General features: G+C 60.2%; 1 protein-coding gene across 1 annotated transcript in view; it reads left to right on the top strand.

Annotated features, from left to right (window-relative positions):
* Celsr1 (cadherin, EGF LAG seven-pass G-type receptor 1) overlaps positions 1-24,889 on the top strand; it is a 120,979-nt gene that overhangs the window by 71,716 nt on the left and 24,374 nt on the right. Inside the window, exons 9-23 of the mRNA XM_013025720.1 lie at positions 7,167-7,324; positions 8,639-8,802; positions 9,276-9,401; positions 10,655-10,821; positions 15,996-16,181; positions 16,417-16,530; positions 17,286-17,460; positions 17,786-17,927; positions 18,189-18,309; positions 19,659-19,842; positions 20,309-20,410; positions 21,178-21,272; positions 21,692-21,901; positions 23,933-24,116; positions 24,715-24,858. Coding sequence (XP_012881174.1) covers positions 7,167-7,324; positions 8,639-8,802; positions 9,276-9,401; positions 10,655-10,821; positions 15,996-16,181; positions 16,417-16,530; positions 17,286-17,460; positions 17,786-17,927; positions 18,189-18,309; positions 19,659-19,842; positions 20,309-20,410; positions 21,178-21,272; positions 21,692-21,901; positions 23,933-24,116; positions 24,715-24,858 — 2,272 coding nt within the window. The remainder of the gene's footprint in view (positions 1-7,166; positions 7,325-8,638; positions 8,803-9,275; positions 9,402-10,654; positions 10,822-15,995; positions 16,182-16,416; positions 16,531-17,285; positions 17,461-17,785; positions 17,928-18,188; positions 18,310-19,658; positions 19,843-20,308; positions 20,411-21,177; positions 21,273-21,691; positions 21,902-23,932; positions 24,117-24,714; positions 24,859-24,889) is intronic.

Below are 24,889 nucleotides of genomic sequence, written 5' to 3'. Positions count from 1 at the left end.
TGTGTGCTCCAGCGTGTAAAGGGTGTGTGTGCGTGTGTGTGTGTGCGTGTGTGTGTGCTCCAGCTTGTAAAGGGTGTGTGTGCGTGTGTGTGTGCTCCAGCGTGTAAAGGGTGTGTGTGCGTGTGTGTGTGTGCGTGTGTGTGTGCTCCAGCGTGTAAAGGGTGTGGTGTGATTCCCTCCCAGTCCTCTGATCATACACTGCACCCCATGGAGCTGGAGCTGGTGCCCTCGGGCAGATAAACTGGGGTTTTGTTTGTTCACTTGTGTGTGCATGCGCGTGTGCATATGTGCCTGGGCTAGCGGTAGGCCTTGAACTCAGGGCCTTACCCTCTCACTTGGCTTTTCCCCTCAAGGCTAGCCCTCTGCCGCTTGGCTTTTTGTGTGGTTAATTGGAGACGAGCATCTCATGGACTTTCCTGCCTGAGTGGACACAGAATTGTGATTCCCCAGATCTCAGCCTTCTGAGCAGCTGGGATTCAAGCCATGAGCTCCCAGGCCTGGCTATTTTTTTCTTCTAAATGTTTTATTTCAACGAATCATCAGATTTAAATACTGTACCAAATTTTTCTGAAGTTAGTTAAACTTCGCCAAGTATATGAAACCTTTTGCCCCAGGACACCGCTGAGCAGGCCTGCTGTTCGGCCGCACCCTCACACAGGGTTCAACAAAGAGGAGCCGGGGTGCTTCACAAGCGCCGGCAGGAGTGTACTCCAGGGGTTCAGTGGCCATCAAGCTCTCATTGTCCCAGCCCAGCCCCCAGCTGCAGTGTGAAGCAGCTGTTTCTTCCCGGTGGCATTTCCTGCTTCGTGGCCGGTTCTCTCCCGGCCCTCATGGTATTCTATAAATACTGAGCGTCCGGGCCTGCGTGCGGCAGCTTTCATGCCTCCCGCGGGTCATCGGGTGATGGCGGCAGCGCCGTTATCCTCCATCTCAGCCTGGAGTGTTGAATGCCTCCTTGAAGCACGCAGAGCAGGTAATCAATGCCAGCGAAGGGCCCCAGGTGGCCAGCAAGCCCCGTACAAGGTGGCCCTGTCCCTGGTGGAGTCGGAGGCTGGGGAGGACACGCCCTGCCACGCCGCTGGCCGCAGGCCTGCTTCCTCTCCCGCACACACAGGCTGGCGGACAGGGCCAGACACCTGCTGTGGAAACAGGACAGCTCCCTGGACGCGTGGAGCCCCTCCCCGGCCTTTGTGCTCCCTACCATGCTGTGGAAAGTCCCCCGGGGCCGGAGGCTTCCTGTCTGGGGTGGCTGGCCTTCCTGCCACCTGCCACCTGTCCCGTCCCCGCGCAGGCCACCCTCCACCTCTCCCAGTGTCCCGGCCCCCTCGCGCCTCCCGGGCTGCCTGGCCTCTGCCCCCGCACCAGGCCTGCGCGCTGACAGGTGTCTTGCCTAGGGCAGGATGTGCGCCAGCCCCTGAGGTCCTCACAGCCCTGGAGAACGGGGCAGGGGTGGGCCGGAGTGTGGCTGTGGTGTTTGTCAGCCACTCTGTGTCTAGCGTGCCATCCCCGGCTGTCACCGTCCCCCCTTGCCGTGACCACAGGCTCACCCAGGCCAGCACGCTCCCTCGCTGCTCCTTACCAGCCCCTCACCTCGCCCACCGCTCAGCAGCCACGGCCGGAGAAGGGGCTGCCAGGGAGCTGGCTGGGAAGAAAGCAAGCGAGGGGTCCCCGGGTCGGTGCCTGGAAGCCCGGACTCTGGACAGAGAGGGGCGCTGAGGTCCTCAGTGGAGCAGGCCAGGCTTTGTGAGTGTGCATGTGAGGGTGTGGGTCTATGCACAGTGCACAGTGTGGGAGTCTGCTGGCGAAGGCTAGCTTAGGGCCTTCTGTCTGTCCGTCTGCGCGGCCCCGGGAGCCTGTCTGCCTGCTGCAGGGGGCAGTGACTGCGGCCGGTTCCCCACAGCCTCTGGATTGCCCCACAGTTCTTGGGGCTCTTCACGTGGCTCAGGGTGGGGCTGGCTGGAGCTGGGGCTGGCCCACCGGATCTTTCCTGGAGCTCCGGGAAGGCCTGGGCCTCTGGCCCTGCCGCCCGCCGTCAGAGCCCGGCTTTGTGTCAGGCAGAATGAGGGAAACGTGGCTGGCTTTGTGGGAACTGATAGAGGGCCCGCAAGGCGGCCTGTAGACTGTGATCCTGGTTGAAAAGCAGTTTGAGTCTTATGATGAGGGGACCCGATCTTGCCCACCGTCCAGGGGTCAGAGGTCAGGGTGCCGCCTGGCTTTGGGAGTGATGGTCACTAGAGATGGTGCGGCTCCTGTCCTGTGTCGGTGCCGACCTTGGGCATGCACAGCTGCGCCCCATGTAGGCCAGGAGGCCGAGGTGGCTGCCCGGCATGCGGCCCTCTGCAGGGGCTTCCGGACCCTTCATCACCATGTCGGCTTGAGCCCGCCAGGTGGGAGCCTGGCCTGGCCCAGGGCAGCACGCCACCTGACCCAGGTCACAGGCAGGTGATGGAGTCGGGGCGCCGGAGCTGTGCAGGGGACCTCAGCGCTCTGACAGCTTGGATTGGTTCCCAGCCGCTGCCCCAGCCGCAGGCAGCCAGGGCCCCAGGGCCCCACGCCTTCAGGGCGCATGCCCGAAAGACCTGGGCTCCTGTTTTCACCCTTGCTGTTAAAGCCACGGGGAGTGACTTACGAGAGGAGAGACCCTGCGTGTGTGCAGTGGGCAGCGGCGGGAGGAGACGGGCCTTTGTGGTCAGAGGCAGCTCCAGGCCTCGCTGTGCCACGCCCAGGGCTGGTGCGGTCTGTGGCACACAGCCATTTTATTCTGGCGGAGAAACCCAGCCCTGTGCTCAGTCTGGGAACATGGAGGCTGTCTTACCGCTTGGCAAAGCTGGCCCTTTGATATGTGGCCGTTTGGTTCCCCGAACGTTGGCAGTGCCTGGCCTGCCAACACCACAGCGCAGGCAAAACTACACGAAGGGGCGTGTGCATCTTACCCCAGTGTGGCCCACCCCGTCCCAGGCCCTGGGGCAGCTGTGGTTACAGCAGGCATGGCCTTTGCCCCGGGGACTTGTATTCTGGTGGGGAAGCCAAGAAGGCAAAGATGAGACCCATGCAGCAGAACCAGATTTCCCACACAGCGTCACCCCGGGAGGCTCCTCCCTCACAGCTGGTGCGGGGTCTCTGCCCTGCGCATTCCCGGAGGTTGCTGTGGGTCAGTCTGAACCCCGCTGTGTTGGAGAATGGCGCCTCATAGCTGGTGCATGCCACATTTGGACTCTTTGCACACACATTCCTGAGGCCCGGCCGTCTGTGAATTCTCTGATATGAACGTCGGTTAATCATTGCTGACACTGAACGAGAATCCATTCCCGTCCCGAGGCCCGCCCCTGGTGTCTGGTGTCTGAGCGCCCTGCACCCCTCCCACCGGGCTGAAACTGGACCCCCACCGCCCCGCCAGCCTCCTGACAACGTGGAACTGTCTGCAGCAGGTTAAAAGGCTTGCAGAAACCTGAGCGCTCGGCAGGCCCAAAGGCTTTTGTGGGCTCACAAAAGCTCCCACCACGGCTTACAGGCTTGGGGGGTGGAAGGGAGCCAGCGGGGAGGCGCGGGAGAATGGTGGGGCCCCCCCCTCCACGGATTCTGTATCCGCACTCCCAACCGGTCCGTCAGGTGATGGGTCGCACAGCCTTTCACGGGCTCCTTCAGCTGACAGCAGCCCTGGGCCTCGGGCAGGCTCTGCTCGGAGCAGCCGCGCTGGCTCGGGCACCCACCAGGGGTGTGTCCTCAGTGCATGCTCTCCGGTCTGTCTTCTTTGTTCAGCCCGGCCACCACTGCACTTTCTGTCCTCTGTGTAAGGCCTGGGCGTCCGGCCTCCCTCTCCCCTTGTGGATGGGGGACAGCTTCCAGGTCTGGCTGCCTGACTTGCTAGACTTAGCTGAGCCTTCCTGTTCCCGGGTTCCTTCTGCATAAGAATATAGTTGACAGCCGTGGTGACTCACGCCTGTAATCCTAGTTCAGGAGGCCGAGATCTGGGAGGATCATCGTTTGAAGCCAGCTGGAAAGCCAGCAGGAAAGTCCATGTAAGAATCTATCCCCCAAATAGCCATTGAACAGCCCGGCTGGAGGTGTGGCTCAAGTGGTAGAGTGTGAGATGTGAGCAAGCAAAGCCGGGCACCAGCAAAAGTGGGGAGTAAGAACGGAGAATTCCGAAATTGCCACCTGAGTCACTCCTTCAGCAGCTAGCTCAAAATGCAGCTTACTTGTGAAAAAGAGCCCGTCTGCTTTTATCCTCCTCACCTGTGCTGGCCCGCTGAGCCTCAGATCACTTTCTCTTGGGCCACAAATTGGAATGGGCAGCTCCTGTTGCTTTCTTTTTAGAAGCGAGGGTGTGTGGGGCGGGGTGGAGGGGTGGCATTGGAAGCGGGCCCGGCATTGTTGCCATTTCCTGGTGTCTTTTCCACTGGCTTTTCATTCTGTGTGCTGGCTTTCAAGCTGTAACACAGTTGTGTGTGTGTGTGTGTGTGCGCGCGCGTGTGTGTGCCGGTTCTGGGGCTTGAAATCAGAGCCTGGGCACTCTCTCTTTTTCACTCAAGGCTGGTGCTCTACTACTTGAGCCACATCTCCACTTTTAGCTATATTGGTGTCGTCTCGTGGACATTCCTGTCCAGGCTGGCTTTGAACTGCAGTCCTCAGATCTCAGCCTCCTGAGTAGCTAGGATTACCAGCATGAGCCACCAGCGCAACCTTTCCTCTTTTTCAGTGCTGGGGTGGAACCCAGGGCCCTGCAGTTGCCAGGCAAGTGCTCTGCTGTTAAATTACATCCCTTCTGCTCTTCCCCCGTGATGGCTCGGTGCTTTGCCAGAAAATCCAGTGCCCCTGTGGGGGGAGGGGGGCTGCCGGGGACCTCAGCCTCCCTTTCCCCAGACCCCACCTGCGGTCCGCTCCGTTGGCCCCAGACTGAAGTCAGCCGCCGGTGGAATGCCTCCATCAGCAGAAACTGTCCTGCAGACAAACGTGGGTGCTTATTTTTTTTCCCTGTCTTTTTACCCTCAGTTTTCCTTTTCTTGCCGGGCTGAGCTGTTTGATTACAAGCAGCAGTTTGCCACAATTGCAATTTTGTAAATAGCAGCTTAGTTTCATTAAAGCCTAGCAGGGTAAAGTGCCGTTTATGCCCCTCTCTGAAAGTCTCTCCCATCACCAAAGTGTAAATTACCAGCTGGGGAGACAGCGCCAGGGTGGCTCATCTTCCTCCAGGATCACACCTAACATTTAAGCATCCCTAATGGACTGTTTTCTAATCAGGCTGCTGTTATGGAGCAAGCAAACGGGTGATTTTTCCAAACCATCTAAGTATTGCTTAGCGCAATGGTGAAGTCGGCCTCTAAGGACGTGGATTATCGGGCCTGGTGGTTTCACCAGCAGCGTAAAAGGTGATGCGTACGCCAGGGAGATGGCAGGCCTAAGAAGGGCCTGCAGTTGTCCAGTGTACCGCAGGGTTGACCTCAGAGTCCGGGAATGCTGGGAGGACCGGTATTCTCCCATCAAGCCCCCACGTCGTACAGGGAAGCTGCATGGGGTGGACACGGTGGGTCTGGAATAGACCTGGGATGGTGGTGTCCAGCCACATAGGCCAGCTCCACCTGCCTGGGTAAATGAGCCCTGGAGTCACACAACTCGGCCTCCTGGATGAGTACCTGTGGCCAGCAACCCAATGACTCCCAGCCCCATCTCCCACCCAAATGGGCGCTTTGTTCCTTTGTAAAAACTAAGACTTTTTAAAAATAGTCAAGTTCCAGTGGCTCAGCCTTGTAATTCTAGCTACTCAGGAGCCTGAGAGCTGAGGATGGTTCAAAGCCAGCTTAGGCAGAAAAGTCCCAGAACTGTGTTCTCCCATCAACCATTAAAAAGCTGGAAGTTGAGCTGGGGCTCAACTGGCAGAGCACCAGTCTTGACCAAAAGAGCTAAGGGACAGCACCCAGACCCTGGGTTTAAGCCTTAGTATTGGGGAACGTGCACACAGACAGACAGACAGACAGACAGACAGACACACACACACACACACACACACAGTAAACACAAAACAAAACACAGCATTGATGATTTAATAGTACGTTAGAAAGCATGAGTGCATCACATGATGAGCTCAAACTGACCCTACAGTTCTCAAGAAGCATAGGGCCCTTGTTTTTACCTTTCTTTTGGAGTGGGCGTAGCCAGCCTGGAAGTCAGCCCCAGCCTCCAGAACGCTCACTGCAGGTGTTTACCACCATGCCCATCGGGGCTCCTCATTTTGCGGGCATTTCCCGTGGGCAGGAAGGAGCTCTGGCGTGCGTCCTGTGCTGACCGAGGGGCCTGGCAGCACTGCCCTGTCCCCTTCGGCTTGGTCCCCACAGCCACCTGGGGTGCATGGATCCAGAAACACACGAGAAGCCCAGCTGCAAGTGTGACGGGCGGCTCTCCTGTGCCTCCCTTAGCTTGGCACGGTTGTGCCGTCTGACTGTGGCTGGCATGGAGGCCCAGTGGCCCTGTCTCCTGACTGTGCATGGGACGGGAGGGCCCGTCAGGCAAGGTGAGCGTGGGTACGGCACGGCCTGTGCCAGGCAGGCTCCGGCCTGAACGGGGAGCTCTTGACACAGGGCAGTGTCTTTGGGACGGGAGTGCGTGCTGGCATCGGTTCCCTGGAACACAGGGTTGGGATGGCCGGGGCCCAGCTGAGGATCCCCAGGGCAGCAGAGCACGGGTTCAGAAGAACTTTCCAGGCTACAGCACATGCCTGTGTCCTAGGGCCGTGTAATGAGGAATCCAAGACAGGGCAGCTCAGACGTGAGCAGGACCGTGTTCCTCCGGGCGCTCGGAGAGTCCTCCCCGCCCTCCGCTGCTCTGGTTGAGGTCCTCCCCACCCCCCCCTGCAGGCAGGGGCGACAGTGCTGTGCGTCCTTGACCTGCGTCCCCCGTGTCCTTGATCCGCGTCCCCCGTGCCCTTGTCTGTCTGTCTGGAGCTGTGGCTGTCCCAGCTCCGCGGCCCCCGCTGCAGCTCGGGCTCCTTTCCCTCTGGGCTCAGCCGTGTGTGCCGAGGCCGCTCTCCCCGGGCTCTGGGGCACTGGGAAGGAGGAGAGCTGTCCCGGTCCCTTGTCCCTCGGCCCCCACGGGCGGTGTGCGTGGGCTGGGGTGCCCACGGAGGGTTCCCTGGGGGAGCAGTGCTGACCCTGGTCTTCCTGTGCCCACAGCCCAACATCGGCCGCCTGGGCCTGCCCCACGGGCCGTCCGGGGAGAAGGTGGCGGTGGTGACCGTGGACGATTGTGACACAGCCGTGGCCGTGCACTTCGGTGGCTATGTGGGGAACTACAGCTGCGCTGCGCAGGGCACCCAGAGCGGCTCGAAGAAGTGAGTCTTCTGAGGGACCTCCAGGCACCCGCCCCCACGGGTGCCCCTGTGCCCGGCACAGGTCACTCTGGGCCCCCCAGACGGCCCAGGCAGGGCACTTCGGTAGCCCCAGCTCAGGCTGGCATCAGATTCCCTCCTGTGGGTCAGGTGACCTTTTGTCTGAGACATGGAACTCTCTAGAAAAAGTCCCCTTACAAGTATCGGTCAAGAGAAGCCAGCAGCCCTAGATGATGAGTGCAGCTCTCTGACTCGGGCTTCCAGCCCTCTCTCTGGACCCCGACCCCTGGCTTCGTCCAGCGAGAACCCACACACACTCCCGCACCCGGTCTCCCCACCGGTCCCCGAGGTCTCCCAACACGTTCGCTGGTGGCCATTACCGGGTTTCATTGTTTGTTTGTTTTTGCTTGTGATACCAGATTCTAAAGTCGAGCACGCGCTCCTGCTGGACTGGATGCTGATTGCATGCTGGTTGAACACAGAGTGGGTCGGGGTTGTGGTACATAGCCCGGGCTGGCCTTGAACTCCCCATCCTCCTACCTTATCCCCTAAGCACTACAGGTGTGTGCAAACAGCCCTGAGCAGCCTGTGTTGTTTTTGCCAGTCGTGGGTCTTGAACTCAGGGCCTGGGCGCTGTCCCTGAGCTTCTTTTGGTCAAGGCTAGCGCTCTACCACTTGAGCCATAGTGCCACTTCTGGGTTTATCTGTGTATGTGGTACTGAGAAATCGAACCCAGGGCTTCATGCAGGTTAGGTCAGCACCCTACCACGAAGCCCCCTTCCCAGCCCCCTTTTTGGTCTTGTGTGTATGTGTGCGTGTGTGTGCTTGCTGGCCCTGGGGCTTGAACTCAAGGTCTGTCTTCAAGGCTAGCGCTCTACCACTTGAGCCATAGCTCTACCTCTCACTTTTTGTTTTTTGGTACTTAATTGGAAATAAGAGTCTCCCAGACTTTCCTGCTCAGACCAGGATGACAGGCGTGAGCCACCAGTGCCCAGCTGCAAGCATCCATTTTGAAAGTGACATTCAAGCTAATGTAGCCAGTGACCTTCCCCATGACCTCCTCCCCATCCATTTGAGCTGCTGAGTGGTCACTGGCTCACCAAACCTCCAGTAAGTCAGGATTGAGGAAACCGAGGCACCGAGGCTGGAGGAGAACCTCAGAAAGGCCCGGAAGCAGGATGGACTTCTGGCCTCTGACGACCGGGCGTTGGCGCTGCTCCGCGACACCGCCCTGGCAGCAGGGCTGCAGCTTCTGCAGCAGAGCTGGCCCCGTGCTGCCCCTCCCCTGGGCATACAGAGTGCGCTGTGCCCCCACAGGTCCCTGGATCTCACCGGCCCACTGCTCCTGGGCGGCGTCCCCAACCTACCTGAAGATTTCCCGGTGCACAACCGACAGTTTGTCGGCTGCATGCGGAACCTGTCCATTGACGGCCGGAGTGTGGACATGGCGGGATTCATCGCCAACAATGGCACCAGGGCGGGTATGTGTGGCCGCCGGGGTGCACAGGACTGGCACGGCACCCGCTGCCCATCAGCAGGCACCCTGGGGAGGGCTGCTTGTCCGTCCCTAGTGAGCCGTCTTTTCTTAGAGATGTGTGCCCAGCTATGGGCACCTCCTGGACGTGGGGGTGGGGACCCAGCCACTGCACACTCCGGGCCTGGTCTGCGCCTCCACAGCTGCCCTGCTCCTGCTGGCCATCGGCTGACCCTGGGACACACGACCCTAGGGTTGTCGGTGTGCCACCAGGTGACCAGACCAGCCGCTGTGAGTCTTGGCGGTTGGCAGAGCCTTCCAGCCATCCCAGCTCGGGGACCACAGCCAGTGTTCCCGCCTGGCTGAAGCTTCAGCCACTTCCGTTCACATCGGGCCCCTTGTGGGAAGGAGGCGGGTCCCCCGGGGGGCCCGCCTCTGGTCCCCTGCGCTAAGGCCTGGCTGTGTGCTCCGCCTTGCCAGGCTGTGCCGCCCAAAGGAACTTCTGCGACGGGACCTCATGCCAGAACGGGGGCACCTGTGTGAACAGGTGGAACATGTATCTGTGCGAGTGCCCGCTCCACTTCGGCGGCAAGAACTGTGAGCAAGGTGAGGGCTTGGCGCTGCTCCTGCCCCGGCCGCAGCTGCCCCGGGCACAGGGGGTGGGAGCTGGGGGGGGGGGCTCCAGCCCTGCAGAAGGAGCGCCTCCTCCGGTCAGGGCCAGCCGGAGGTGCGGGGCCCCGTTCACCTTCCAGATGGCACCGTCTGGTGAACAAAACAGCTGAGTCCTCAGATCCCTCCCTGCCCTGTGCCCTCCCCCCCCCCCGCCTCTGTGCGGTTATAGATAGATCTGGCAGTTTTGAACAGCAACTTCATTTTGAAGCATTTGTTGTTGTTGTTTTTTAGTCATTGACACTCTTAAATTTTAAGATAAATCTGCCAGGCACCTGTGGCTCACACCTGTAGTCCTAGCTTCTTAGGAGGTTGGGGTCAGGAGGATGGTGGTTGGAGGCCAGCCAGGCAGTCTCAGTACGGGCAGCTGGGTGTGTGGTGCGTGCGGGTCAGACCAGCTGAAAAGCTGGAATGCTTAGATAGAGGATCTCCGGCCAGGCTGGTGTGGGCTGTTTATAACCAGAGCAGGGAGGGCTGCAGGTGGTGCTCAAGCAAACCTTTGAGTTGGAAGCCAAGTGCTGCTAATTCACTAACCAGAAAATAAGGAAGGGATGGAGCTGTCCACACCTGTTCGGGGTGTCCACTGCCCTCACCTCCAGATATCCCAGTGCCTGGCAGCAAATGGAGGGCTCTGAGAAGTCCCGCACGGAAGCAATCTGCGGGCCCCAATACACAAGCTGTGAAGGGCCACCTGTACTGGTGGCTTTGCCTGGGCCCAGCCAGGCCGACAGGCAGCTCCTGAGGCGGGGTGTGAGGCTGTGCGCTCACACCTGCTCTGGGTAGACAGAAGGACCCGGAATCTTCCGAAGGAAACAATGGGCAGAACTGTGGGCTGGGTGTGTGTGCCAGCGCCCACCCTCCCAGAGCCCTGCCCCTGCCTAGGTTCCCGGGCTACGTGTGGGCCGGACAGGTGGGAGGGTCTGGCAGGCCCACCCCTCGGGCCCCAGGGCTGCCCAGCCCCCCCAGCCCGGGACCCTCGCCACACCTCAGCTATGGACGAAGCGCCCAGGCCTCACCAGGACCCGGTGGGGGTCAGCATTACCCAGTGCTGGGCTCTGAGGGCTGGATTTGTCACAGAGCGCGTGGGCCTTAGCATTGAGATGAGAAGGGCCCAGGACCGGGTGAAGCCACCGCCCAGCCCAGGGCCTGGCGCCCTCTCTCCACCTGTGCAATGTGGTCTGTGTCCACAGCCATGCCCCATGCCCAGCACTTCAGCGGGGAGAGCCTGGTGTCCTGGAGCGACCTGGACATCACCATCTCTGTGCCCTGGTACCTGGGGCTCATGTTCCGGACCCAGAAGGAGGATGGCGTGCTGCTAGAAGCCACGGCGGGCCTGTCCTCGGGGCTCCATCTCCAGGTGCGTGGGGCCGCAGGGCAGGTGGGAGAGAGGGGGCCGGGCGTGGGGTTACCCAGGGCGCCTCGCAGGGGCACCCCCGCCACTCCTGCACCTCCTGCGCCCGCCCCAGCAGAGCTGGAAGGGAAATGTGAGCCGCGGCCGGGGCAGGAGCACAATCGCGCCATTCAGCGGAGGAGAGGGGCCTGGCTTCCCACCGCGGTTGCCTTTCCAGGGCTTTCTTCCCTTCCTTACAGCCAGGACAGGACTCGTGGTCCCGAGGCAGGCAGACCTGGGGTCACGCGCCGGGTGATCTTAGACGGGAGCCCCCCCCCCCAGGCTACGGGGGTCAGGCCTGTTTTCTGGCTAGATTTTAGGTATTTCAGAGCTGATGGCAGCAGTTCCCGCTGGGGCGGGGGGGGGGGAGTAGCGGGCCTCTGGGCAAGCCAGCGCCGACAGCTCTGTCACCATTGTCACTGTGTCTGGGAGGTGGCTAGCCAGAAGGTTCCAGGGACCTGTTGCATGCCTCCCATATGTGTTTTCTGAGCGTTTGTTCGTTTGCGTGCGGTCTTTACTGTTTGTTTCGTTGAAACGCCAGATAACAGAATTCCTTGCCGGGCACGGTGAGGGACTCCTATAATCCCAGGACTTGGGAAGCTGAGGCAGGAGGCCCTCAGGGTCCAGCACCACCTGGGCCACCGTAGCAGTTTTAAAACAAAGCCAAATGAACAGTTTCTTTTTTTTGTCGGTTGTGGGGCTTGAACTCTGGGCCTGGGCGCTGCACTCTTCAGCTCAAGGCCAGCGCTCTACTGCTTGAGCCACAGCGCCACTTCCTCCCTTGCTTTTTTATTATTATTATTTTATTTATTTAACATCACAAATAGTTTCCACTTAGATCTTCTAAGATCCAGAGATTCTTCATTGAGAACCAATGGCAGGTTGCTTTGTGTGTGTGTGTGTGTGTGTGTGTGTGTGCTTGTATGTTTAGGGCTTGAACTCAGGGCTTGGGTGCTGTCCCTGAGCTCTTTTGCTCAAGGCTAGTGCTCCATCAATCGAGCCACAGCCCCACTTCTGGCTATTTGGAGGAGAAGGGTAATTTATGGGAGATAAGAATCACACTTTGCTACGCAGGCTGGCTTCAAACCATGATCCTCAGGCCTCAGTCTCCCGAGTAGCTGGGATTCCAGGCGTGTGCCCAGCCCGGTTGCTTTCTCTTGTGGGAACCACTGCTTTGACAGCTGTCCATCATGACTGCCCCTCCCAGCCCCAGGCCTACGGCCCCACCTCCCTGTGTCCCGCGGTACGGATGTTCCTGTGTCGGCCGCCGTCCACATCACTCACTGATCAGCACCAGGCTCCCCAAGCGCCCCACAGTTCCCCCTCCTGGAGGTTCATGGGAGCCCCTAGACCTGTTCTTTCCTGGTGCAGCAGCCTTGGGAGTCATAGGCTCCTAGGAAAGTTGGGCCTGATCAAGCCCATCCATCTTGCTTGAAGGAATTCTGTCACTGGATGTGTCTTCCTTCTAGGCTTTTTCCAAGTATGTATACGTATGTGCAAGCATGCCTCCATGTGTCTGTCGCTGTGTGGGTGTCTGCGGAGCATGCCCATGTGTATGTGTATATGTATGCATATGCGTGCATGTGTCTGTACATTGTGCATACATGTGTGTATGTCTGAGCACGTGCCTGTGCGGATGTGTGTATGTGTGTAGATGAAGACATCGTTGTGCATACGTGTGTGTATCTGTGTGTGGATGTGTGTATCTATATACCAGTCTGTGCATGCATATGTATGTTTGTCCATGTGTCCGTGTGTGCGTGTGTGCATGTGTGAGTGCATGTGAAGGGAGCTGGGTGTGTTTACACTTCCTTCCCACAGTGCGTTTATTGTCTCCACCTTAGAACAACCAGAGGCTCCTCCCTCCATCCCTCCCCTCGTTTCCCTCCCTTCCTTCCTTCCCTCCTTCTTTTCCTCCCCTCTTTCCTTCCCTCCTCCTCCCTCCCCTCCTTCCTGCACAGTTGCTGTCTTTGATCAGCCTCTTGCCACGCTACAGGTCTCCCCTGGACATGGGCGCCCCCTGTCCCAGGATAACAGCCTGGGGACGGTGACTCTGATTGGGAAGTCCCTCTTGGACCGGCTTGCGGTTCTCGCTTTGGAGGCCGGGGCAGAGGCTGGCGATGTCAGGGACAGACCCCGGGGGGCACCCACACTCGCTCCCGCTCCGCACGGGGTGCAGGGAGATGCCCGCTCACACGTGGCTCTGAGGGCCCAGGGCCGGCCCGGCCCGTCAGAGGTTAGTGGGCGAGGACCCTGCGTGGTGGGCGAGAGGAGGCTGAGGAGAGCCCAGACCAGAGGACAGGCCCTCTGCATCTCACCGCAGCCGGTCCCGGCCCAGCATGGCTCTCAGCGCAGCCTGAGGCCCACAGAGCATCCGGGGCGCCCCCTGGGTCTCGGGGTACCGCCCGCATCAGGGGCTCTCGTGTTCCTCTCTGGTGTGAGTTGACAGACTTGCTGGGAGTGCAGGGCAGGCACGTGAGCAGCGTCTCCGTGGGGAGAGCCCCCGCACCCTCTTGGCTTTGGCCGATGCCTGGCAGCTCCCTGCAGACTGGCAGCCCGGTCTCCATGCCTCTTCCGCGGACAGCGTGGTCCCACGGGGTGGGCTCCCTCATCCACAAGGCCCGGGCTCTGCCAGGGGCCAGCCCGCCTTCCCTGAGCCGGGCTGGGAGGCAGGAAGCGCAGCCCAGGACAGTTCCCATAGGCAGGTTGTGGGTGTTACAGGAACGTTCTGGTCCTTTCTAGAGATGCATTCAGCTCTTGGGCCTTGTCTAGGCCTGAGGAGCTTCCCGGGGGCCCATCTGAACCCACGCAGGCAGAACAAGGATCTGATCTCAGATCCCTGTTGGATGGGGCAATCCTGGGGTCGCTGACTCCCGTCTTGAAGTTGCGACGGGACGAGGTGGTGGTAGCCCCTGTGGCTTATCATAGCCACTGCTTCTGTCTAGACATGGCGGCCTTCCTACCACTGGCCTGATCATTAGCAAGGACAGAGGAGGAGGCGGCAAGGAAAACTTGTAGAATGAAAGGAAATGAACATTAAAAGGCAAAGCTGGGCACGGCAGCTCACACCTGTAATCCCAGCTCTGTGAGAGGCTTCCCCCAGGGGAGGCATGTGGTTCAGGCCATCCCGTAGCTGGGCACACTGGCGAGTGCTGTGATCCCGAGGTCGCAGTTCCCAGCCAGCCCGCAGGAAAGCCTGCAGGACTCCCGTTTCGCAGGGCATGCCTGTGACCCCCAACACGCACGGGAGACCAACGCAGCAGAGGGCAGCGCAGGCGCGTGTCTGGGCAGGAAGGGAGATGTTTCAAAAGGAATCAGCAAAAGATTAGGTTGGGGAATGGCTCAGCAAGTACAAGCGTCTGCATTCAAACGTGAACACTGCCAAAAAGGGGGAAAAAAAGTTATTCTAGAGAAACTTGAAAACAAGTTATAGTCCAGTTCTCTTTGATTTAAAAGCAAATAGCTTTTCTACCAAGCTCCACTGGCTCTCACCTATAATCCTAGCTACTCAGGAGGCTGAGATCTGAGGACTGTGGTTCTAAGCCAGCCTGGGCAGACAAGTCTGTGAGACTCCTATCTGTAGTTAACCACCAAAATCCAGAATTGGAGCTGTGGCTCAAGTGGTAAGAGTCCTAGCCTTGAGTGTAAAAGCTCAGGGACAGTGCCCAGGTCCTGAGTTCAAGCCCCAGGATAACACAAAAAGCAACAGGACAACAGCAACAAACAGCCTTTTCTGATACCCATTCTGCACTTGTCTGAGATCTGTAGGTTATTTCTGAGTTAGCACGTTTGCGGCATTTTCTAGAAAAGCATCTTGGTGTTTCTTACAGCAAGTCCAGCGGGGTTTGGGCTGTACAATCTGAGCTTTGCTTTGCAATATGTGGAGATTTTTCCACACCGCACAGCTAGTGGGTGTCTGTGGTTCTGCGTGAGCGTGAGCGCGTGCTGAGCTGCTCTCAGGCTGAGCCGTTGCGAGGTTTTCATGTGTCAGTTCTGTAAACGACACAGACTGGAGGAGGGGTCTGTTTTTGCTCTTCACTCCTGGCTTTCAGGCACGCTGTCTTATCTTCTCATGTGCGCGGTTATGTATCATCATCATCGTCATCAATATGATCATTATTGAGTTTGTATTGAAAACCTGGAGAGAGTCGGAAGCCGGGGCAGAGGTGTTGTTATCGGCCATGGCTGCCCCTGGGCACCGTCTTTACAGAGCGTATTAGCACCTTCAGACCGAGGAGTCCAAGCTGGGCCCGTTGCAGCAAGAGCTGCTCTGCATGTTTACTCCCTAGCTGTTCAGGAGGCTGAGATTGGAGGGTTGTGGTTCAAAGCCAGCCCGGGCCGGCTCCAATAACCATCAGGAAACCAGGAGTGGAGCTGTGGCTCAAAGTGGCAGAGTGCTAGCCTTGAGTGGAAGAGCTCAGGGACAGCTCCCAGGCTGTGAGTTCAAACCCCATGACCGACAAAAGTGCAGAGCCCTGGGTCTTACAGCCTGCAGTCCAGGGACCAGGGAGCCTGGCTGGACGCCCTGCCCCCCACGCCCCAGGCTTGTCAGCACCCGCAGCAGCCTGCAGAGTGGTGCCCAGTGTCCTGCTGTCCCTGGCTGTGGCTGACGTTCTGCTGTACCTGGAGTTCCCCTGCACCCTGCACTGAAGGCTTTCTGTCTCGCTTACCTTGTGTTTCTGGAGGAACTTGTGTTTTCTGCCTGAACTTCACCCTGGCTGCATTGCTGCAGGACTTCCCATTTCAACCGCTCGCAGCGCTGAGCTCGGCTGTTTTTCAAACATGTCATTAGACGTGAGAGATTGGCTCTGGATGGATTGAAACGTTGCCTGGCTTTAGCTGAGTACAGTGGTCCACACCTGTAATCCCAGCTCTTCAGATCAGATTGTCATTTGAGACCCTCCAGGGCAAACAGTTAGCAAGACCCCATCTGAACAGGCCAGTCTGGGCAAAAAAGGGGGGAGCACAAAGGGCCGGGGCGCCCACGTGGTGGTGTGCATATCCAGCAAGCATGGGGCCTTGCGTCGAGTCCCTAGCACCCCCAAAACAAGCCCACAGCCCGGGTCAGTTTGTGCAGCCGCTGCTCAGACACCGCAGTGCTTTGATGGTCGGAGCGTCAGGGGCGTCTCTCTGCCCCGCAGATCCTGAACCACTACATCCGGTTTGAGGTGTCCTACGGCTCCTCCGATGTGGCGTCCTTGCAGCTGTCCCGGTTCCGGGTGACCGACGGGGCGTGGCACCACCTCCTGGTAGAGCTGCGGAGCGCCAAGGAGGGCAAGGACATCAAGTACCTGGCGGTCGTGACCCTGGACTACGGGATGGACCAGGTGAGCAGGCCCGCCTTCCTGCCTCCCTCCGCCCGCCTGCCCACTCCCCGCCCTCGCTCATGGCCTGCCCGGTGTGCCCATTACAGGGCTTGAGGGTTGCCCGTGCCCCCACGGCCCCTTGGTCCGTCCCCTGGCCCTCTGCACTCAGCCAGGCCGAGGGTGGAGGCCCGGGACCTCCGTCCGGGGAGCGGTGACCTGGTGTCACCGTCAGCACGCCGCTCCTCTCTCTGCTCAGAACACGGTGCAGATCGGGAACCAGCTCCCAGGGCTGAAGATGCACAGCGTGGTGGTCGGGGGCGTGTCTGAGGACCAGGTCTCCGTGCGCCACGGCTTCCGAGGCTGCATGCAGGTACCGCAGGGGCCGGGACCGCCTCAGGGGCCGCCTGGGCCTCCAGTGCCCCGGATCGGGCTGCCAACCAGGCAGGCTGAGCCCCAGCCTTAGGGCCTCCTGTTCCTCCTTAGACCCCCTCCCAGCTCCCACATTGTCCCCCCCGCCCCCAGTGTGTTCCAGCCCAGCTGAAGTGGCTGCCACAGGAGCTGTTTGTCTGTCTGTTCGTCTGTCTGTCTGTTCGTCTGTCTGTCTGTTCGTCTGTCTGTCTGTTTGTCTGTTTGTCTGTCTGTCTGTTTGTCTGTCTGTCTGTTCGTCTGTCTGTCTGTTCATCTGTCTGTCTGTCTGTCTGTCTGTTGAACTCAGAGACTTGTGCTCTCACTTGGTTTTTCTTTTTCTAAATCAAAATTGGTGCTCTACCACTTGAGCTGGGTCCCACTTCTGGCTTTCTGCTGGTTTGTTGGCGGTAAGAGTCTCATGGACTCTCCTGCCTGGGCTGGTTTCAAATTGCGATCCTCACACCGCAGCCTCCCGATGAGTAACTGGGCTGACGGGCGTGAGGCACCAGCTCTGGCTGGCAGGAACGGTTTGTGCAGTGACTCAGTCCTGCCTTTGCTCCTGATCCTCTCAGATGACCCAACGTCGGCCTCCCCGGGGAGCCCCAGGCGCTCGGCTTAGGAAGTGTCTCGTGGAGGATGGGGGAGGATTTGGGGCCCCCGTGGGGTTCCTCCACCCTCGTGTCCCAGGACTGACTGCAGCTGCCCACTCTAATGCAGGGGGTGAGGATGGGGGAGACGTCCACCAACATTGCCACGCTGAACATGAATGACGCGCTGAAGGTCCGGGTGCGGGACGGCTGCAGCGTGGAGAACCCGTGCGCCTCGGGCCCCTGCCCCCCGCACAGCCGCTGCCAGGACACCTGGGACGGCTACTCCTGCGTGTGTGACAAAGGTGGGCTCCCGGTGCCCCTCCCCCGCCGGGGTGAGAGCCGGCGCCGGGCCGCGGCGCCACGCCTTCCCCGCCAAGCACACGTCACCCCTGAAGTTGGGGGTCTGGGCACTCACCCTCCATTTGCTTCCCGGGGTGGCTGGGGACCCCCTCTTCCACCCCAGCTCACAGCCTCCCTGAAAGCCTGGACAGGTGTCTTCCCTTTCCAAGTCCCGCCCGCTGAGCGCCTGGCTTCCTGCGGCTGGGCTCCTCCCTGCCACGCCCTCTGCCCTCGCCGCAGCGTCTGAGATGGCCTCACGCAGAGGTGACAGCGGCCCTGTCCCCGTAGGGTACTTTGGACAGAAGTGCGTGGACGCCTGTCACCTGAACCCCTGCAAGCACGCCGCGGCCTGCGTGCGCCCCCCGGGCTCCCCGCGGGGCTATGCGTGCGAGTGTGGACCGGGCCACTACGGGCCGTACTGCGAGAACAAGTAAGGGCCCCGTGCGCCGCCTCCCGACCCCAGAGCCTCTCCTCCCCGTCCACCTGGCTCTCCTCTGGGTGGCTTTGACCCTGAGAGGCACACACCAGGTGTGCCGGGGGGCAGGAGGGAGGTGTGGGGAGGGAGAGGGGGAGGGGGAGGGGGAGAGGGATGGTTGGGGGTGATGTGGCGATGGGATGCCAGCCTGCTCAGGCCCTGGCAGGCTCTACCCTTTCTTCTGTAGACCTCCAATGCCATCTTATTTCCCACCAGAGTGGACCTTCCATGCCCCAAAGGCTGGTGGGGGAACCCCATCTGCGGCCCCTGCCACTGTGCCGTCAGCCAGGGCTTCGATCCCGACTGCAACAAGACCAACGGCCAGTGCCAGTGCAAGGTGCGGCGCCCGGCACGGCCAGCCCTGCTCCGTCCCGAGCCCAGGGACGGCGCTGCACAACACACGTGTGTGCATGCAGTCCCACATGAAGCACACACGTGTGCAATCATACACAAAACACACGCACTGAATTCTACATGAAACGTGTGCACATACAATCCTACATGGAACAGACACACATATGCAGCCCTACACAAACACACGTGCACACAAAATCGTACGCAAAACGAAACGTGTGCACACACGATCCTGCCGGAAACGTGTGCACACAGTCCTTCATGAAACACACGTGTAAGTGCAATTATCCACAAACCCATGTATGCACAAAATCCTACACGAAACGTGTCTGCAATCCTACATGAAACACATGTACGCACAAAATCCTACATGAAACGTGTGTGCAATCCTACATGAAACACGTGTGTGCACTTTTCTACATGGAACACACACACACATATACAGTCCTGTGAAAAACTTGTGTATATACAATCCCACACAAAACGTGTACCCACAATCCTACATGAAATATGTACGGTACAATCCTACACAAAACACGTATGTATACATAGTCCTACATAAAACACACATGCATGCCCAATCCTACATGAAACACAGGTGTACACACAATCCCACACAAAACTCGTGTATACATTGTCACATGAAACACATGTACAATCCTATGCAATGCACGTGCACATACACAGAATCCTACACACACATCCCTGAGAGTGCATGCACACATGTTCACACTCGTCCACTGTACACACACCCCGCCTACCTTTGTAGATACCTGCTCTCCCTCACTGTCACACACACAGCCTTGCACGCGTGTCTGTGGGTGTTGTGCGCTCTTCTGTGTCTGTGCACACAGCCTGGCTGCCTCACATACTCACCCCTGCGTGAGAACTGGGATTGTTGCCGGTTAAATCCTCACAGGTTTGTTCTCTGCCCCCACACCTAGTGGGTCACAAGAGATCTAGAGATTTCTGTGAAGGATGTCCCATATCCAACACCAGTTAAGGTCTGCATAGTTGGCCATGGTCCTGCTTTTTTCCAAGCTGGCCTTCAGTAATGATGAAGATTTTAAATGTTAAGAGCTGAAGATGCGGCTCCGACTCTTAATGTGCACACGGCCCTGCATTCCATCCCAGCACCATAGAAACTAAAGATGAAGGCTGTGTACCAGTGACTCACACCTGTAATCCCAGCTACTCAGGAAGCTCAGACCTGGGGGGGGGGCTTGTCCCCCAACCCCTCGTGGAGGGAGTCGGGCTACTGTGCGGCCTGGGCCCCGCGGGGCTGCTCCATGGTCCCTGTGTGCAGCATCACACGCGCTTTGGCTCTTGCAGGAGAATTACTACAAGCCCCCCGCCCAGGACGCCTGCCTGCCATGCGACTGCTTCCCGCATGGCTCCCGCAGCCGGGCCTGCAACATGGACACGGGACAGTGTGCCTGCAAGCCGGGCGTCATCGGCCGCCAGTGCAACCGCTGCGACAGCCCCTTCGCCGAAGTCACCGCGCTGGGCTGCGAAGGTCCTCCTTCCCCCACCCCTCCCGCCACACTGCGGCAGGCACACAGCCCGTGCCTGCATGCCGGCAACCGCATGTTCTAGGTTCTCCTCGGCCTTCTAGAGCCTGGCCATTCTTTTTTTTTTTTTTGGTCTGGTCGTGGGGCCTGAACTCTGGGCCTGCGCGCTGTCCCTCAGCTCTTCAGCTCAAGGCTAGCGCTCTACCACTTGAGCCACAGCGCCACTTCTGGCTTTTTTCTTTTTGCTTATGTGGTGCTGAGGAATCGAACCCAGGGCCTCATGCATGCAAGGCAAGCGCTCTACCATTGAGCCACCTTCCCAGCCCCAGCCTGGCCTTCTTGAGGCTGTGGGTGAAGCCAGTTCTGATACCAGTGGGCACAGGAAGCTGCCAGGGGCACGGTCGGGGGAGGGGCTCCTGTTGGTGAACACAGGGTGCTGAGCTGAGTCCTGTCTTTTCCTCTGTCCCCCAGTGATCTACAGCGGGTGTCCCAGAGCATTTGAGGCTGGCATCTGGTGGCCACAGACCAAGTTTGGGCAACCGGCCGCAGTGCCATGCCCGAAAGGATCAGTGGGTAAGTCCCACGGTCCAGGATGCCCTCGGGGAAGAACAGTGGACCGGCACAGGCCTGGGAAAGCGATGTGTGGGCTGGGCGCCGGCATCTCCCACCTAAAATCCTCAGGAGGCTGAGATCTGAGGGTCACAGTTAGTTCAGAGCCAGCCTGGCAGGAAAGTCCGTGAGATTCTTATCTCCAATTAACCACCAGAAAACTGGAAGTAGAGCTGCAGCTCAAAGTGCTAGAGCTCTAGCCTTGCGCAAAAGAGCTCAGGGATAGCACCTCGGCCCTGAGTTCAAGCCTCATGATGACATAAAAAGAAAACAAAAGAACAGCTGCCGTCGCACGTGGGTGGTGAGCTCTGTCTCTGTCCGTGGGCCCCGCTGCTCTGCCGGGGCCTTGGACGAGTCCCCTCACCACCCTGCACTGGGCTGTGAGGTGCAACCGCAGTGGTACCACGCAGGAAGGGGCACTGGGAGTGCAGACCAGCCGCAGTGGGCTGGGCACGTGGCTGGCCCCTCACCTCCCAGGCGTTTGCTTGTATTTGCTGGGCATCCGGGGCCAGGTTGCAAACATCACAGTACCTTTGGAGGTGGCCCCAGGGTGGAAGGAGGGCGGACATGTCAGCCTCACGCTGGGGGTCTGCAGCCGGGCCTTCTGTGCTGCGGTCGTGGGTCTGTGCAGCCCGGCCTCCCAGGGTCCCGGGGTCTGCTCAGTGCTGGGGTATAAGTACTTTCCAGCTGTGGTCCACATTTCTGTTTCTGCACATGTTCTGGTTCTCTAGGAAACGCCATTCGGCACTGCAGCGGGGAGAAGGGCTGGCTGCCCCCGGAGCTCTTCAACTGTACCACAGGCTCCTTCCTGGACCTCAAGGTCATGGTAGGTCAGAGGCCACCAACCTAGGAGGTTGGCACAGGCATGCAGTCAGGGGACCGCCAGGGTGCCAGTGCTACTGGTCAGAGGCCCGGGCCAGGCCGGGCTCCCTGATTCTGGCGGGCCTCCGAGCTGGACACACACAAGTGCATCTGTGGCGTCTCTTGGTTCTGTAGATAGAGTTCCCACATCCGCCTGTATTAGCCTGAGGATTGGGGAGTTTCATCTGCTAGACTTAGTCACCTGGTGTCTTTTTCACGTGAGATCCCCTTTTTCCTGCCGTGGACAGCAGCCCACGGCCATTTCTGGGCACTAGGATTTTTCTTTCCCTAGAATAATTTTCTAGGATAATTCCACCAGAAAGTAGTGCCTTTCTCTCGGGAAGGCCTGGGGCAGCAGCAGCGGCGGCGTCTCCCTCCTTCCAGAACGACAAGCTGAGCCGCAACGAGACGCAGATGGACGGCGACGGGTCCCTGAGGCTGGCGAGGGCCCTGCGGAACGCCACGCACCAGGGCGGCGTGCTCTTCAGCAATGACGTGCGCACAGCCTACCAGCTGCTGGCCCGCGTCCTGCAGCATGAGAGCCAGCAGCAGGGCTTCGAGCTGGCCGCCACGCGCGACGTCAACTTCCACCAGGTACGAGGAGGCCTGTGCCGCAGCCGGCGTGTGCGGTGTGGAGCCACGGCGTCGGGGGGCGGGAGTTGGGGCCCACGTGAAAGTCCGTCACGTTTGGTGTCCCTGCCTCAGGGGCCTAGACCCAGCAGCCGTTAGACATGCTTTGACAAGGGCAGCCACGGCCTGGAGCGTCCAACAGTGAGGGACCGCTGCCCATAGTGCCCTTTGTCTTTTTTTCTGTGCTTCTACTGGAGCTTGAACTCAGGGCCTCACACTCTTGCTTTTTTGCTCTAGGCTGGCACTCTACCACTTGAACCACAACTCTACTACTAGCTTTTTGTGCGTGTGTCAGTTGTAGGGCTTGAACTCAGGGCCTGGGCTCTGTCCCCAAGCTTTTTTGCTCAAAGTTAGCCTTCTATCACTTGGAGCTCCACCTCCAGTTTTCTGGTGGTTCCCTGGAGGTGAGTCTCACAGACTTTCCTCCCTGGGTTGGAACTACGATCCTCAGACCTCAGCCTCCTGAGTAGCTGGGATGACAGGCCTGAGCCGCTGGTGCCTCTGTGCCAGCTTTCAGGGTGGTATCTCTCCCCCATCCCTTCCAGTGTCTCCTACCCATTCACCTGGCAGGTAAGGAAACCGAGGCAGAGCTTGTAAGCGGAGGGCCCAGTGTTCATGGTGCACCCACACCCACCGAGTATGGGCATGGGCTGTCCCACAGCATCACTGACCGTGTCCTCCTGTGCTGTGGACACCACGGTCCCCCCGCGTGCTCTTTGCTGACTCCTCCCACTCCCTCAAGCCCCGCCTATCCCGCACCTAGGAAGCCGTCGGCCCCCAGCTGTGTCCCATGGAGGGGCTGGCGAGGGATGCGCTGCGGGCCGGGTGTGTAGAAACGGCAGTGCGCATCACAGAGCCGCCTCGGGGCCCCCTCCAGGCCCTGTCCTCAGCCCACGGGGTGCCCCTGCACCCCACTATGCGCAGAGCCACCTCGGGGTCCCCTCCAGGCCCTGCCTCAGCCCACGGGGTGCCCCTGCGCCCCAGCTATGCACAGAGCCGCCTCAGGTCCCCTCCAGGCCCTGCCTCAGCCCACGGGGTGCCCCTGCACCCCAGCTATGCACAGAGCCGCCTCGGGGTCCCCTCCAGGCCCTGCCTCAGCCCACGGGGTGCCCCTGCGCCCCAGCTATGCACAGAGCTGCCTCAGGGCCCCCTCCAGGCCCTGTCCTCAGCCCACGGGATACCCCTGCGCCCCAGCTATGCACAGAGCCGCCTCGGGGCCCCCTCCAGGCCCTGTCCTCAGCCCACGGGGTGCCCCTGTGCCCCAGCTATGCACAGAGCCGCCTCGGGGTCCCCTCCAGGCCCTGCCTCAGCCCATGGGGTGCCCCTGCGCCCCAGCTATGCACAGAGCCGCCTCGGGTCCCCTCCAGGCCCTGCCTCAGCCCACGGGGTGCCCCTGCGCCCCAGCTATGCACAGAGCCGCCTCGGGGTCCCCTCCAGGCCCTGCCTCAGCCCACAGGGTGCCCCTGCACCCCAGCTATGCACAGAGCCGCCTCGGGGTCCCCTCCAGGCCCTGCCCCGCTATGCAGAGCCCCGGGCCTCGGCAGGTCTTGCTCAGATCGCCTCCCGGCCCGAGAGCATGATGCTGGCGTTGCTTCTCCACCTGGGGATCTTCCAGAACAAGTTTCCACACGGCTTTCCACCTTGGGTTGTGCCCCCGGCCCTGGCCGCGCGCTGGCTCCCTGCCGCGCACCAGCACGCGCCACACCACGCATCCCTGCGGGGTCACCGGGGGCCCCCGCGCTCCCTGGCACGGCCAATCGCCGCGGTTCCCGTGCCCGTGCCCCTGGGCCTCGCGGCACGTCTCGGGGGTGCAGGGAAACCCCGCAGGCACCCTCCTGGCTGCGTGGCCTCGGCGATGACGTCCCCGGCCGTCTCTCCTCCCGACCCGGGCCCAGCCTGGTCCTGGCCAGCCGACCGCTTCCTAGAAGCCGGCTTGCTTCTGCCGCGTGACCAGGCCTCCACCGGAGGCTGAGTGCTGTCTGTCTGTCTGGCCAGGATGTGGTCCAGGCGGGCAGCGCCCTCCTGGCGCCGGCCACCAGGGCGTCGTGGGAGCAGATCCAGCGGAGCCAGGGAGGGGCCGCGCAGCTGCTGCAGCGCTTCGAGGCCTACTTCAGCACCGTGGCGCGCAACGTGAGGCGCACCTACCTCAGGCCCTTCGTCATCGTCACCGCCAACATGAGTAAGGGCCGCCGGCGGGCGCCGCCCCCCCCCCCCCCGGCGAGGCAGGTGGGGCTGTGGCCTTCCTTCCACCACCAAGGAAAGGGAGGCACAGGCTCTGTGCCCCGCTCCTCGTCTGTGACCCCCAGGTGTGGGGGTTCTTGGGGAGGCTGGTGGCTCACATTGACCCCCAGGCTCCCTGCACAGGGAGCGTTAGAGGCCAGAGGTGAAGGACGGGGTGGTCGGCAGAAGCAGACAGCAGGGGGCATTCCCTGTAGGCAGAGAAATTCAAGCGCAGCTGCACCCATCCTAGACCTCCCACCAAAGCCGGAGAAGCCACTCCACAGCAGGGGCCTTCCTCCTGGCAGGGCTAGGCATCCATGATGCCAACCCACAGAGTCCTTGTGTTTGCTGGCCAGCCAAGAAGCAAGGCCCTAGAAAGCCTGGGCAAAAGGGGTGGAGGCTTGGCTCAAATGGAAGAGCCACGGCCTAGCCAGTCAAGGATCTGAGTTCAGATTCCAGTCCTGAGAAGAGCTGGCTGCTCAGTGTCAGCGTGGCAGCGTGGCAGACATCGAGTGACTTTGGGTCCACATCGTGCGTGACTGACCTCTGTCCCCCAGTTCTTGCAGTCGATGTCTTTGACAAGTTCAACTTCACGGGTGCCCGCGTGCCGCGGTTCGAGGCCGTTCAGGACGAGCTCCCGAGAGGCTTGGAGTCCTTCGTGTCCTTCCCAGCAGACATCTTCAAGCCACCCGAGAGAAAAGGTGAAGCCGCCTCCAACCCCCGCCCCCTGCA

Source organism: Dipodomys ordii, unplaced genomic scaffold, assembly GCF_000151885.1.
Source record: "Dipodomys ordii isolate 6190 unplaced genomic scaffold, Dord_2.0 Scaffold87, whole genome shotgun sequence".
Lineage (NCBI taxonomy): Eukaryota > Metazoa > Chordata > Mammalia > Rodentia > Heteromyidae > Dipodomys > Dipodomys ordii.
Note: the sequence above shows the minus strand (reverse complement) of the source record. Positions and strands in the feature narration are given on the sequence as shown.